The 15,639-nt window shown below is 50.5% G+C and overlaps 1 protein-coding gene across 4 annotated transcripts in view; it reads right to left on the reverse strand.

Moving 5' to 3' along the window:
* Positions 1-15,639, reverse strand: part of FAM120B (family with sequence similarity 120 member B) — a 62,283-nt gene that overhangs the window by 21,520 nt on the left and 25,124 nt on the right. For 3 of the 4 annotated variants that reach the window (XM_019712645.3, XM_019712644.3, XM_019712647.3), the window contains 3 exons: positions 13,801-13,902; positions 10,723-10,895; positions 7,512-7,604 (listed from right to left, as the gene is read on the reverse strand). In XM_019712645.3, the coding sequence (XP_019568204.3) occupies positions 7,512-7,604; positions 10,723-10,895; positions 13,801-13,902 (368 nt within the window). The remainder of the gene's footprint in view (positions 1-7,511; positions 7,605-10,722; positions 10,896-13,800; positions 13,903-15,639) is intronic. The other variant, XM_019712646.3, reaches the window with a different exon arrangement.

Genomic DNA, 15,639 nt, shown 5'->3' on the forward strand with positions numbered 1-15,639 from the left:
AAGCCTTTGAGGGGTGCAGGGAGGAAATGCAACCAGTTCTGCAGTCCTAGGGGTCACAGGACAGGGGGTGACATCAGTACTTCAGGAGCACTTTTAAAACATGAAGCTTTATAGACATGAATTCAGTTTCCTACGTATGGTTCTCTTTCCCTCCTGTAACTGTCAGCGGGTAAAAACCCAGGGAGAGCTGGGGACACAATGGCACATGGGACACCAGCTCAAGTTGGCGCTGGGGCTCATCCCTGCAGATTCAGCAACTGCCACATTTGGTCCCTCCCCAGCAAGGCGTCTGCGCCCAGAAGGAACCAGCACATCAGAGGGGCTTTCCTGTGCGTCCTGGGGGCTGGGAGGCAGAAGATAATACTTAAAAGTGTTGTGGCTGCAACATTTTTATTTCCCAGAATATGTTTAAAAGTATTTCTCAGCCATGTTTGCCTTACTTTATTTTTCTAACTATAATAAATGGTTTAGACGATACATTGCCTTTCTCCTCAACAAGTTTGATGGAGGAGGATTCAGGGCTGCAGACATCTTGGAAGCAGCGGAGAGGCTGGGGCCTGTGAACAGTGTGCTGACCGGGACCCATTCCAAGTTACTTACAGACAGAACACGGCTAGTTTAGGCCAAGTGGGGCTTGGTGGAAAACAGCCCTCCCACAGGCTGTGCCACGGTGACACCCTGATGCTTTGACGTCACCTTCCAACAATTCTTCCCCAGGACTGGAATTCAGGGGACGTCCTAGGAGGCGAGTCAACGGGGCAGAAGGCTGACCCCACACGGGGCTCTGAGAACAGCCTGGGAGCAGGTGGCTAAAAGGTATGGTCTTACAAGTGAAATTAATATGGGAAAGCAGCATGTGTTTTGGAAACAGGATTTGAGATGTTTGGGAAGAAGGACAAGGAAAAGCTGAGTGCTTCCTGCAGAGCTAATGGAGATGGGGGCACAGAAACCAGAAAAACCAGTTCCAACGGCTCAGAGCCTCACAGTCAATATTTAACAGCAAACAGCTCAACTGGGTGGTGTTTACATGCTAATGAGATTCATTTACTGGGGTCTATTAGCAGTTTGTAAAATGGTACTTATATGGACTAAAACTACTATTTGCTAAGTCAACCTAAACTCAAATTTCAGAGATAACAAGGCGGAAAGGCACAGGCAAGGCCAGCACTCCCGTCAGCTCACATTTAAATGACTTTCCCTCTGAAGTGCAGATTCCAACACCAATGCCATCTATTCCTCTGCAAGCATGTGCACGTGTCCATGTGTTTTCACATGGGCTGTATGAGCAAATGTGAGCTGCTGACAGAGCAGAGAACACGCATGTCCTCCAGAGCTGTAAGCTGAGCACACACGGACAGTTACAGACGTGAGCAGCAAACACAACCAGCTCTGAGACATGACAAAGCTCCAAGCGGAAAAGAATGGCTGTAACACGTCACACGCTCGGTTCTTCATGCGTGAGCTATCTCAATGCACTAGTGTCTCTTGTCATCTGTGTGCCCACCCGTGTGTTATAAAATTAGGCTGGCTTTTTTTAAAATCAGAATACAGACATCCCCCTGTTATCCACAGATTTGCTTCATGCGGTTTCAGTTACCCATGGTCAACTGCAGTCGGAAACTATTAGATGGAAAACTCCAGCAATAAACACTTTGTCATGCTCTGAGGAAGGAGATGAATTCATGTCATCCCATTCCATCCTCCCAGGACGTGAGCCATCTCCTTGTCCTGCGTCCCCACGCTGCAGACGCTCCGCCCATTAGGCACTTGGGACTGACTGTCGTGGTGTCTCAGGCTTGTGTTCAGGTAACCCTGACTTTATAGTCAGGCACCGTGTGACATTTCAGCCCATGAGGGACTGCATATCCGACCGCGGTAACACACACTGTAATGAAGACACACTCCTGTGAGAAACGGAAGGTGTGCAGCTCAGGAGGAATGTTTTCTCCGATGGCAGCACTGTCTGTGGGGCGTGGCAAGAGATTCCCGGTCATCACAGCTCCTCAGGACTGGGCAGTTACGTGCACAGTCAGCCAGGGCAGCCCATCCCCAAACAATGTACAACGTCAAACTGTGGAGTCCTGAGTCCCTGAGACTCCCCATTAAACACCCTTCTTTTTCATGCACACTTCCTACCACAAAGTTCTTTCATCTAACTGCTGCTCCAACATGCCATAGCCCAAACCACAGCACCATGCGTCTCTTCTGTTCCTTCATCTCTCCATCTTGGTTTCTGATTCCTACTGATCGCCAGGCACCTGTCACTCCCTCCTGACGGCCACTGTCATGGTGACCTACACCTCACACAGCCAGTCTGTTCTCTGTATTGCCAATCAATGAGCACACATCCTCGTTCATGGAGCAGCACGGACACAGTCCAGGTCCTATGTCTGACCCTTCGGAAGGAAGCAGGGGGCGGGCCTGTGGGACAGTGTTGATGTAGTCCCCAGTCATATCCAGCCACGTGCAGTCATGTCCTGGGCCGTCACACCCATTCTCCACTCACTGCCTCACCCAGACCAACTCCCAGTCCGCAGGCTCCATTCACAGGTGTACCATTGTTTAGTGTTTATACCATATCTTTACTGGACCTTTTCTATCGTTAGGTGTGGTTAAATACATAAATACTTACCACCGTGTTACAACTGCCCACAGCATTCAGTGCAGTGATAGGCAGCACCGCTGGTAGCCCAGGAGAAACAGGCTGTGCCATCTAGCCCAGGTGTGCGGTGGGAAGACTACCGAGGTACGTGTAAGTGCCTCTGTGACGTTCGCACCACAATGAAACCACCTGACAACACAGTTCTAAGAGCGAGTCCCGGTTGTTAGTGTTGATAATGGCCCCAAGCGCCAAGAGCAGCGACACTGGCAATTTGAATATGCCAAAGAAAAATACTTCTTTTAAGTGAAAAATATGTATGTGTAGGAAAAAAGTTTATACGAGGTGCGGTACCATCCACGGTTTCAGGCGTCCACTGGGGGGGTCCTGGGATTTATGCACTACGTCTAGTTAAAAACCTCCATCCTCAAAGAGATACTTCATACAAATGGAAATGAAAAGAAAGCTGCAGTAGCAAGACTTATACCAGACAAAATACACTTAAAAACAAAGACTGTAACGAGACACAGGAGGGTGCTCGACACTGACGAAGGGATGCGCCCAACAAGAGGATGTGCTGCAGCCCCGACTCCCCGGGCACTGGGCCCAACAAGAGGATGTGCTGCAGCCCCGACTCCCCGGGCACTGGGCCCAACAAGAGGATGTGCTGCAGCCCCGACTCCCCGGGCACTGGGCCCCGACTCCCCGGGCACTGGGCCCCGACTCCCCGGGCACTGGGCCCCGACTCACGGAGCACTGGGCCCCGACTCACGGAGCACTGGGCCCCGACTCACCGGGCACTGGGCCCCGACTCACCGGGCACTGGGCCCAACAAGAGGATGTGCTGCAGCCCCGACTCCCCGGGCACTGGGCCCAACAAGAGGATGTGCTGCAGCCCCGACTCACCGGGCACTGGGCCCCGACTCACCGGGCACTGGGCCCCGACCCACCTAGCACTGGGGCCCCGACTCACGGAGCACTGGGGCCCCGACTCACCAAGCACTGCAGCACCTAAGCACATGAAGCAAGTATGAACAGACATGAAGGGAGAGATGGAGAGTGACACTATCGTAGGAGGGGAGGGGATCTTAGCATCCCATTCACAGCAACAGACAGATCATCCAGACAGAAAATCAACCAGAAAACAGCGATCTTAAGTGACACATTAGAGCAGGTGGACTTAACAAATATTAACAAAACGTTCCACCTAAAAACATCAGAATAAACATTCTTTCCAAGTGCACATGGAACATTTTCCAGGAAGACCACATGTTAGGCCACAAAACAAGTCTCAGTGAATTTAATAAGACTGAAATCATATCAAGAATCTTCTCTGATCACAATGGTATGAAACTAGAAATAAACAACAATAAGAAAAATTAAAAACACACAAACACGTGGAGGCTAAATAACATGCTACAAAACAATTGAGTTAATGAAAAATCCAGGAGAAAATAAAAAAAATTTCTTGTGACAAATGAAAAAGGAAACACAATGATTCAAAATCTATGGGTCACAGCAAAAGCAATTATAGGGGGAAATTCAAGGCCAACTTCAAGAAACAAGAAAAATGTCAAATAAACAGTCTAACATTACACGTAAAGGAACTACTAAAAGAACAAAGCCAAAGTGTGTAGAAGGAAGAAAATAATAAGGAGCAGAGCACAAATAAATAAAACAGATGCTTAAAAAAAAAATCAGAAAAGAACAATGAAGGTAAGAGCTGGTTCTTTGAAAAGATAAACAAAATTGATAAACCTTTGGTTAGACTCATCAAAAAAGAGAACCCAAATAAATAAAATCAGAAGTGACAACCAACACCACATAAACACAAAGGATTATAAGAGAATACTACGAACAACTATATACTAACAAACTGGAAAACCTAGAAGAAATGCATAAATTCCTAGAAACATGCAGTCTTCCAAGGCTGAATCATGAAGAAACAGAAAATCTTAACTGACTGATTACTACTAACAAAACCGAATCAGTCATCAAAAAACTCCCACCAAAGTCTTAGACTGGATGGATTCACAGGTGACTTTCACCAAACATTCAAAGGAGAATTAATATCTATTCTTCTTAAACCACTCCAAAAACTTCAGAGGAGGGAAGGCTCCCAAGCTCATTCTATGAGGCCACTGTTACCCGAATTCTAAAACTGTATAAAGACATCACAAAAAAGTAAAATTATAGGCCAATATCCCTTTTGAACATTGATGCAAAAATCCTCATCAAAATATTAGCAAACCAAATTCAGCAATACGTTAAAATGATCATACACCACGATCAAGGGGGATTTATTCCTGGTATGCAAGGTTCGTTGAATACCAATAAATCAATTATGGTGATACACCACATAAACAAAATGAAGGATTTAAACCATGTGATTGTATTAATAGACATACAGTGGGCACAGAAGGAACATGCCTCAGCATAATAAAGGCCATATACAACAAACCCACAGCTAAAATAATACTGAATGGTAAGAAGCTAAAAGTGTTTTCCCTAAGATCAGGAACAAAACAAGGATGTCCACTTTCACCACTTTATTCAACATAGTATTGGAAATTCTGATCGCCACAGCAATCAGACAAGAAAATGAAATACAAGGCATCCAAATTGGAAAGGAAGAAGTAAAACTCATTATTTGCAGATGACGTGATACCATATATAGAGAGAATGCTAAAGATCCCGGCAATGGGGTGGCGGGTTAGCTCAGCTGGTTAGAACATGGTGCTGGTAGCACCAAGGTTGTTGGTTCAATCCCTGCATGGGCCACTGTGAGCTGTGTCCTTAAAAAAAAAAGTTTGCTTAAAGATTCCACCAAAAGAAAGTATTAGAATTGATAAATAAATTCAGTAAAATAGCAGGATACAAAATTAATATTCAGAAATCGGTTGCATTTTTATATACCAATACTGAACTATCAGAAAGACAAATTAAGAAAACAATCCCATTTACGACAATATCAAAAAAAATTACCTAGGATTAAATTTAACCAAGGAGGTAAAAGACCTGTACTTGGAAAATTATACGACACTGAAGAAAGAAACTGAAAAAGATACAAATAAATGGAAGCACATACCGTACTCGTGGATAGGAAGAATTAACATCGTTAAAATGTCCATACTACCCCACGCAATCTATAGAGTCAATGCAATCCATGTCAAAATACCAATGGCATTCTTCACAGAACTTGAAAAAAATAATCTTCAAATTTATATGGAACCATAAAAGACCTCGAGCAGCCACGGCAGTCTTGAGAAAGAAGAACAAAATTGGAGGTATCATGCTCCCTGATTTCCAACTATATTACAAAGCTACAATAATCAAATCAGCACGGTACTGCCACAAAACAAAACACACAGATCAATAGACCTGAATACAAAGCCCAGAAATAAACCTATGTGTATGTGGTCCATTAAATCTGACAAATGAGGCAAGAATGAACAGTCTCTTCAATAGACGGTGCTGGGAAAACTGGACAAATACATGGGGGAAAAAATGAAATTAGACCACCATCTTACACCTGATACAAGAATAAACTTAAAATGGATTAAAGACTTAAATGTAACCCCTGAAACCACAAAACTCCTAAAAGAAAATACAGGCAGGAAACTCTGACATTGGTCTTAGCAATATTCTTTTGGATATGTCTCCTTGAGCAACGACAAAAAAAGAAAAAATAAACAACTGGGACTACATAAAATCAAAGTTTTTGCACAGCAAAAGAAACAATCAACAAAATGAAAAAACAGCCAACTGAATGGGTGAACATATTGCTAATGATACATCTGATAAGGGATTAATATCCAAAAATCTATAAAGAACTCAGAAAACTCTGGGCCAGCCCAGTGACTCAGGCGGTTGAAGCGCCCTGCTCCTAACACCAAAGGCCGCCAGTTCGATTCCCACAAGGGCCAGTGAGCTGTGCCCTTTACAGCTAAGATTGTGAACAACAGCTCGCCCTGGAGCTGGGCTGCCGTGAGCAGCTGAAGGTTGGCGTGAGCTGCTGCGAGTGGCTGACTGACGACTGGTGACCGACAGCCTCAGCCACTGCACTGTGCACCTGAAGCTAGTGTAATACTGTATGTCAACTCTACTTTTTAAATTAAAACCATTAACAACAAAACAGCAGAAAAGCTTACATCCTCTTTGAAAACACTTTGCACACGACTCTGGCGGTCGCTGGGCCCATTTCCACGTGCAGAACCAGCTACACCGTTACATTACGTGGAAGGAGCCAACGGTTAGCGACAATGGCATAGGTCCCACTCTTGCTGGAAGGAGCTGATCACTGGGAAGGTACCCGCCAGCAAGCGGGAGGCCTGCGAGGCCACTTTGTGACGTCAGGGTAAGCGTTCACGCGGGGCCATGTCTGAGTGACACCGCACCGGATGCAGGCCTCCAGAGATGGCGCATAACCATCACCAAACACTCCCACATGAAAACCCATGCAAGCCAGGCGCCGGGGGTGACACTGCCACCCCGGAGAGCCGACACGGCCTGGGAGACTAGGCCCTGGGTGAAGCGGGCAGGACGGGGCGCTCGCACCCCTAACGTGGGCGACAGGTTTATAAGAAGCCAAATAAGCTGCTCTCTCCAATGACCAGAACCCCGAGACGCAGCGAGGACCCCGCTCTCAAACGTGTCACAAGGCCGCGCTGGTACAAGAGCAGGTTTGGTCCAGCTGCTCACGACAACGTAGGGTGGCCACTGCCACGGAGAGGGCACGGTCTGTCCTCTTTTATAGCTTTCGCTAACGTGGCAGGACTCGGACTCAGCTGCTGGCGAGACGGACCACAACACTGCTACCACGAGCAGAAAACAAGGGCCGGCTCGAACGCTGACCCCCGGGGTCGGGCCGGCTGCCCTCAGGACAGTGACAGTCCGTCAGTCACGTCAGTACCTGCAGGGCCTCAAGTTGCATGGCTGACTTTCCTTGCAGGCACAAGGCCTGGGCGATGAAAGCATGCAGGTCCTCCAGGCACAGTGTGTCCACCTGGAAGGGAGAGAGGCAGAGCCCGGCGTTAGCACTTGTGGCCCTGGGCAAGAGGACCCAGCAGGCTCTCACACGGCGCCTTCCCAGCTCCAGCAGCAGACAAGCGGACAGTGCAGGCGACTGGGGCCTCATCTCCCACCTCCAGTCCCTGGGGTGCAGCTCTGCACCCTGCCCGGGGCCGCGTTGGACAGAGGAGCCTCGTGCCTCTCCAGCAATGTGGAAAGTTCCAGTGCCTGGCAGGTGATCACTGTCAAGGACAATTTCCAAAGCTGAGGTTCCGGAGTGTGCAGACAGAGAGCACGACCAGTAGCCTGAGCTGGTGGTCAGGGCTGGGGTGCATAGCCACTCGGCCAGCCCCAGGTGACACCTGAGTCCTCGAAAATCAGTTTAAAGGCAACCGGGATCCCTGAAACATGAGACCCCACCAATCCTTTGTGGAATCCAAAGCTCTAACGAAAGTGACAGAAACAAAAAGACAGGTCTTAAGTAAACGAGTAAGGAGGGGGCCCGAGAGCCAACAAGACAGAGCTGGGGTACACTGTGATGCTGCCTCCCCACCGCGTGTCCCCTCAAAGGACCAGGCACTTTCCCACTGAGGTGCCGCCGCTGGAAACCCCCACGGCCACAGTAAGAATGCCGAGTACGCCCTGGGGAGACAGAGACTAGCAGCGCGGGGCCCGAGCGGCACACTAACGGCCGGCACCGCTTCAGCCACTGCAGTTCCCTTTGTAGAAACGACACCCACAGTTATTTCAGGGGACAATGGAACATCTACAAATGTGCAGCACTCACAACAAGAAGAAAGGTGCCGGACTGCAGCGGCAAGACCCGCAGAGCACTTCCCAAAGCCCGGCCGCGGTGCCCTGCGTTTACACAGGAACGCAGGCAGGGGACTCCGCTCGCCACCGGCAAGCTCCGAAGAGGCTGATGTGAAACTGTCAACCGTGGGAAGAGAATCACGGGCTCCTACGTCGTGTCTGTCACACGACGCCCGTCTCAGACTGGGCGCCATCTGTGGTGACATCTGCAACACACCCAGTGCCAGTCCTGCGTACGCACTTTTTAGAATTCCAGGAGACGGACACTACTGATAAGGGGTCTGCTCCACTCCAGACTGTTTCTAAAACGTGCACATTCTAGGACGTAACCTCTCCCTTCCAGAGAATCCTCTCAGATGAGTCTTTAATAAAAAATTGTTAACTAGAGGTCAGATGAAACAAGAGCATTTAGTTTCTGTGCAGGTTTGTACACTGAACATATGTGCTCTTATCCCGTCTTACACATAAAACATCTAGTGTAAGCATAAGCGTATAAAAGTGTAAGAATTTATAAGTGCACCTTTTTAGACTTATCCTGAGAGAACAATTATCCCCGTGAACAAGGATACACTCACTTCTTAACCTAAGGGACACCGCTGCCGTGTCCACCTGTTTTCCAGTTAGAAAAGTTCACGAGTGTCCCCTGAAGTGAAAGCAACGCAGTCGGCTTCATGCTGCCTGCCATTAAGGTCACTTAGAGGTGACGCCAAGTGCACTGTCCCTCCCGCTGGCTCCACAGGCAGGAGAGGACAGCACGTTCTGCAACCTGGGCTGTCTCTGTGGGAAGGGGGTTCCCGAGCTGACCGCCACCTGCACAAATGACGAGTGAGCAGAGCTGTGCTGTGTGACCACGAGGTGGAATAGACCACGCAGGGCGCACACCCAAGTGCCAATGCAGGCTCAGCGCCCACCACCAGCCGGCCCAGCTCAGCGCCGAGACTGCTGCCCACGGGAAATGCTGGCCACACGTACACCTGTGTACCTGTGAACAGTCTCAAAGGAAATGCACCTTTATACTGAAATGTCACACACTCCTGCCACCCTGTTAGTCCCTACTTTGCTAAGTCTGGTGCAAATAAAGAAACATTCCACTCAAAGCAGTAAAGGGAAAACTAAGTTTACACCACTGCCTATGCAACCAGTCATGAGGGACAGAACCCCTAAGAGTCACGTGCCCACGTTTACAACGCGGGAAATGCAGCACTGGCTGTAGAATGGCAGAGCGAAGAGGGCACTGACAAAGGAAGTCAGTGTAAGGTTCCCTCGAAATGTAATTCTATAGTGAAGTAAGTTTCTTAAGGACAGCCAATAATTTGTAAGGTGAACTCACGTCTGAAAATCAGAATCACACGACTTCGTTCAGGGCGGACGAGGGCTGAGAGGGTTAGAGAAAGTCCAAAGGGGCTAAAGAAACAGACGACTGGCTGCAAGGGACTTTCTGTCACTGTTGTTATGACATCATTCTAAAACAACAAGCTAGGAGGGGAGTGAAGGGGCTGGAAGGCATGTTAGGCCCTGCTCGTCCTGAGGGTCCAGACACTAACTTCCACGTTCATGGGAAACTGCTGCAAGGCGCCTCTTTTCTCGGTTTGTGCAATTTCCATAGAAAAACTAAGTGCAAAATGAATGACAAAGCAACTGTCCCACTCGTTGAGGGTTGGTGACAAGACCCTAGAGCTGCGTGCACGTGTGGCTGATGGCTGAGGAGGACACTGACGACAACGATGGCGGTGACCCTTGTGGACACATCACCGGCACTTCTGCAGGGTGCTGATGGTGCCCCACCACGCGCGTCTCCAGTTACCCCAGGAGGCAGCCATTACCCACTCTCAGGGCGGAACGTGAAGGTAAGTGCTTAGTAAAATCTGTCAGCCGGGTGAATGAACAACTGTGGCTGAGGAAAGTGGCAGCCATGTGCCCAGAAGGGAAGGCGGGGATGACAGGCTATTCAGCCCGAATGCAGAGCTAGACCGTCTCACCCTCACCCGGGACCCCAGGGGCAGAAACAAGCACCCAAGCAGTGACGGGGGACCCGAGCAGGGGATGGGACAGGGGACGAACCACTTGGGAAGCAGAAGCAGAGCGAAAGCAGGTTCCTTCACCTGCAAGGTCCCCGAGCCTCTGTCACATGTGGGTGCAGTACAGACAGCAGCCAGGCCTCTCCAACATGGGACTCTGGGTTAGAGCATTTCAGAGGGTTAGTGCTCATGGGAGCAGCAGCGCACACAGGTGACGCGGGGCCTGGCCGTGGCTGCGCCCCAGAGCACGTACGACAGGCAGGCCAAAAGGAGCAGGGTTACCTGCACGAACAGGTAGGTCAGGAGGCAGCACAGCGCCTGGAAGGGCATCTCGACTGCCTGCAGCTCTTCCCGCGAGGACAAGAGGTCGAAACAGGCCAGGAGCGTGTCCATGCGCAGGGCTTGAGTTCCCAGCTCTTGGTTCAGCCACAGCAGATTCAAACTAGGTGTCCCCCCTAGGTGGGAAAAGAAGTCTCGTCACCTTCATGCTTTGCACTAGCAAGTTTCACGTGCCTCCTGCAGAAACCCCCTCAAAGAACAAGGGACACGAGCTGCTTCCCTTCCTGACAGCCTTGGGCTTTGAAGCTTTAGGACTGGACGGTAAGCACCATGGAGCAACTTGGTTCACAAAGAAGCCCTCACAGGCCAGCGTGTATGTGCTGCATGGAAACCCTCTCCCTCCTGTGCCGAGGGGGGCGAGGCACCCCCACTTCCTGTGCCATACCCTGTAGCTAAGGAGCTGTTCAGACATCACCACACAGGCACTGCCCTGGGTGCGAGCGGGGTCACGACCACCCCACGGCCACCTCGCCCCTCACTGTGCTCTCCCAGCCCGAGACCCGCGGCTCCCAGACGTCAGTGCACAAAGGACCCGCTGCACAGAATGCATATTCCTGGGTTCTGTACGTAGGTGTGGTGCCTGCAGATCTGGAGACAGGTCGTCTGTAAGCCCCACGCTCTGGGAAGCACGTCTCTGGAAGGATTATGCAAAAAAATTCCTAAAATAAAATTTTTCGTGTTTTGCTTGTTTTATATATACGAGCATGTCTGAATTATTAAAATCCCCTTGCTCATTTGCTCAATGAAGAGATTTCTTCTGGGACTGGGAGGGGCAGCATTGGCATCGGACAGCACGCTTCCCACTGTCCTCCCTGCTGCCGTCTACCCCACGTCCAAGCAGCTGTCCCCCAGCACCTGCCCCCAGGGACTCCCACACGCCGGCCATCATGGCAGGGACCAGAGACTAACACCTGCCCTCAGGGACAGCACACTGGCACAAAGCGGGAGTGTGCCCCAGAGCACGCCAAGGCTCACAGCAGAGGACTAAATGTGGGCACAGGGCCACCACGGGCGGGACACGGGAACAGCCAACAAAGGGGGAGCTCCAGGGGCGGAGGTATCGGTACCAAGGCCCCTCCCTAAGAGTGCTGGGAAGGACGGAACTTATCCAGGAGAATGCTGTGCTCAGCTCTGTGCCTGCAAGATGGCTCAGGCTGCAGGGGGAGGCAAGAAGCGGGAAGAAGACGTGGACCTCAAAGGTGAGCAGGACACACACGGCCTGGGCAAGAAGGGGGCTCCAGCCTACAGCTTCTCCACTGCAGCAGGACGTGACACCATTTTACAGGATGGCAGGCTGCAGCCCACGGGAGGGGACAGCTTCAGTGCTCAGCCTGCACAGGCGGCCACACGAAGGGAGCACAGGCTGGTGAGCGAGCTGTGGAACTGGGGGCTGGACTGGACTTTCTCTCGCTGTATCTCTTACCAGATCAACAGCCACAGTGTCACCTGGGGACTTGCTAGAAATGCATGTTCTTGGGCCCATCCCAGATATACATGCATGCGCGTGCACACAGGCACACACATGCAAGTGTGCACACAATACGTGCATACACAGGCACACATACATGCACACACTCGCACACACGTGCCCCATACATTTCTCCCAAAGCTCTGTGGGAGATGTTTCAGAGATGTTTCAGAGAATACCACAGACTAAATAAGCAAGTGCTCTGGTTGCCAGGTCACCAACTAATGTAGCATCACATCTAAAACCCATGGGCTTCAAAACCTCCTCACGTAACTTGGTAGGAGTGTCTGGGTGAGCAGATGGACAGGGAGGCCCCGCCATGTCCGTGCCACTGCTCACATACACGTAAGCAGTCACTCATCAAAGTCACATCCCCAGGGTGCCAGTGCGGGGATGCGGGCCCTTTCAAACATGGCTTCTGCGCACAGATCGGGCTCCCAAAGCCGAGTCAGGACAGCCTGGTGCGCACAGCCCCGCGGCCGCCGAGCCCCAGCAGCACACGCTCTGATGGTCACTTGACGTCCTAGGACATCCAGACATCCTACAAGTCGCCTTCAACACGCACTCACATGACGAACAGACAAACTGATTCGAGCCACCAAGGAAACCATTTAGTCCCTTTCCATAGTATTTTCGGAAAGACATTACAAGATGGAAATTACATACATAACAAAACATTTCTGAAAATTATTTTGGTTATCCTTTAAAAATACTTCCTGCTGTAAAAACAAGTGTCAATTCACCTGGATTTGTGTTTGTGTTAAGCACCTTTTCAGGGTCGAGCACAACATCACCGACTGAGAGAATACGGGAACACAGTCTGTAACTTTCATCAACTTCTCCCCCAACACAATCCCATTTACAAAGAGACTCTGCAGTGCTCTAATCCTCCTTTGGTGGATTACAGGCTGTGTGATGGAAAATAACAGCCACACGAGAAAATTTCACACCTACAAAGACGGACTACCCAAATCTTAGAAAAATATTTGTTCTCTGAAACAGTGACAAGGCTACTAAAAATAAACTCTAACCCGACCCCCTCTCCTTTAACTGTCTCCATGTAACACACTATCCTCTAAGGTCATAAATTCTTGACCTTTTTCAAGGGATATTACGACCCCGAAGAAAGAAAGGATTTACTTCAGCTGATTTTTGGACAAACCTCTTATTCCTTCCCTCTCATTACATGTTTCAAGATACCGCTCATAAAAAGGAAACTTACTTTTCCCGTTAAAATAACTTTCCTTTATCTCCCCTCTCGTGTTGTCAGCTTGGTACAGGAAGAAGAGCTGACATTAAGCAGAATGTCAAGAACCCAATCCCGCTACTGCGTGTGTCAGACCCTGGGGTCCAGCCTCGGCCAGCAGCCTGCCTGCCGGCTTCTCCTGCGCTGTCTCAGAACCATAGCAGGTAAGTTCCCTCCCTTGGGCCCAGGGCTGACACAGAAATGAGTACCTGTGCACTTCTGAAAAACCATGTTCCCGCAGTGAATCTACTGTCGGGCGGTCTCAGATGGTAGAGCATTAATGCTTACCTAACGAAGGCTGTCGTACCTGGAATGTTCATCGGCAGAGGCCTGACGAGGTCTGGATGCCTCAGCGGGTTCCCAGAGTACACAAACCACTCCCGGACAGTGGGGCAGCTGCTGGCGCCATCTGAGAGAGACAGCAGGGTCAGTGATGTGCGTGGGTACCAACATTCATCAGCAGCCTAACGGTGTAACGGGCCCACTCTGCCGGGACAGCTCAAGGCGGCAAGCACATGAGTTCCCACACCCAGGGTCACTGACGGGGACCTCGGGCATCCGAGAGTTGGCCCCTACCCTGCAATCAAGGGCCATCTGTTTATTCCAATGAGAACAGCAGCCTGGTGGGGGGAGGGGCAGGATAGCCTGGGTACAGAAACAGGAATCTGGGGTACAATCCCCCCTGGGGGATCCCCAGTGTCCCGCCCCCCTTGCTTCCCACCTCACATTGCTCCAGAAAACAGTCATGGAAAAGTAAGGACATGACAGTCCTTTCTGGCCTGAAATTCACCATTTTATGTTACTATCGAGACTAGTATCACGTGAGACAATTCAAAAAGTTGGCGGCAACAGAGAACCACGGTAGCTCTGAATGCTGCTGGGCTGTTGGCTGCTGCAAACGTCCAGCTGGACTCTGCGCTGCAGCTTCCCAGCGAGGTGAAGGTGGAAGGAACACGTTCCCAGTTGACCTGCCCTGGAGCCACCGGGCTACTTTCTGTCCAGCCCCTGTAGCCCTGCCGCACGCCCCCCTCCCTCAGCTGCCACACAGCCTGTCCTCCCTCCCTGCAACTCTGCACCCTGCCCAGCCCCCTTCTGGCTCTGTCACCACTCTTGCTGGGCCAGCCAGAGGTCACATCTCACGTTCAGTCTCATGTCCATCCAAGTCATTCTCCAAGCAAACTGGGGCTACAGGGTTTTGTTTTGTTTTGTCTTGTAAATAAAAATTTTGCCAGGTTGCTCTAATTAAGACACCCCCCCCCCCCCAACGGCTGCCCACGGTGCCAGAATAAAAGTACAGCCCTCGGAGAACCGCCCTTGGCCGTTCCACTGCCTGGCTCTCCCTCCGGCATCCTCCCCGGGTCTGCGGCACAAGCACCAACACACTTGAACACGTCTGGGCCTCCCAGAGTCTGGAGCACAGTTCTGGCGGGTGCACCAAACGCCGTCCCCAGGGCCCAACAGCCACGGCTGCAGCTCACGAGGCTCTTGCCCTCACCATGGCTTCTGTCACCTCCACATTTGCAAACGGCCTTCCATGGTCTGGACCCTCCCCCTCTGAGGCCACGTCTCACACAGGCACTGGGCTCACACCTCCTTCCCGTCCCGCCGGCTCAGGCACTGGTACCTCCACTGCACAATGACCTGCATGCGATGAGTTTCGCTGACCGCACAATCTGGACACAGAACAAGACTTATGTCCCCAGAATGAGAGCTCACCCTGTTTACGACACACAGTCTGGACATGAAACTCTTAATCTCTGGGAGTGACACTGACTGGCCAGAGGTGAAAGCAATCAGGTCTACTGATGGGAACTTCCCCTCCCTAAGTGAGATTTCTTTGACACTGTGGGAAGGACGCAGGAAAGGATTTTCAACAAGTACTTTCTCTAAGGTGGAGGCAGGTAAAGGGGTGTGAAGTCGGAACTGGGAGCAGGTCACTGACCAGTGGGGACAGGTGACTTAACAGACCTCGACATGCCTTCTACTATCACAGGAAGGTCAGAAGAGCGGCGTCCAGAGGCTAGAAAATGGCAACATTCACAGAGACTACCACGTTTTCCCCGAAAATAAGACATAGCTGGACCATCAGCTCTAATGTGTCTTTTAGAGCAAAAATCAATGTTAAGACCCGGTCTTATTCTACTAT

Source organism: Rhinolophus sinicus, chromosome 2, assembly GCF_057876585.1.
Source record: "Rhinolophus sinicus isolate RSI-liver-muscle chromosome 2, RSI-T2T, whole genome shotgun sequence".
NCBI lineage: Eukaryota > Metazoa > Chordata > Mammalia > Chiroptera > Rhinolophidae > Rhinolophus > Rhinolophus sinicus.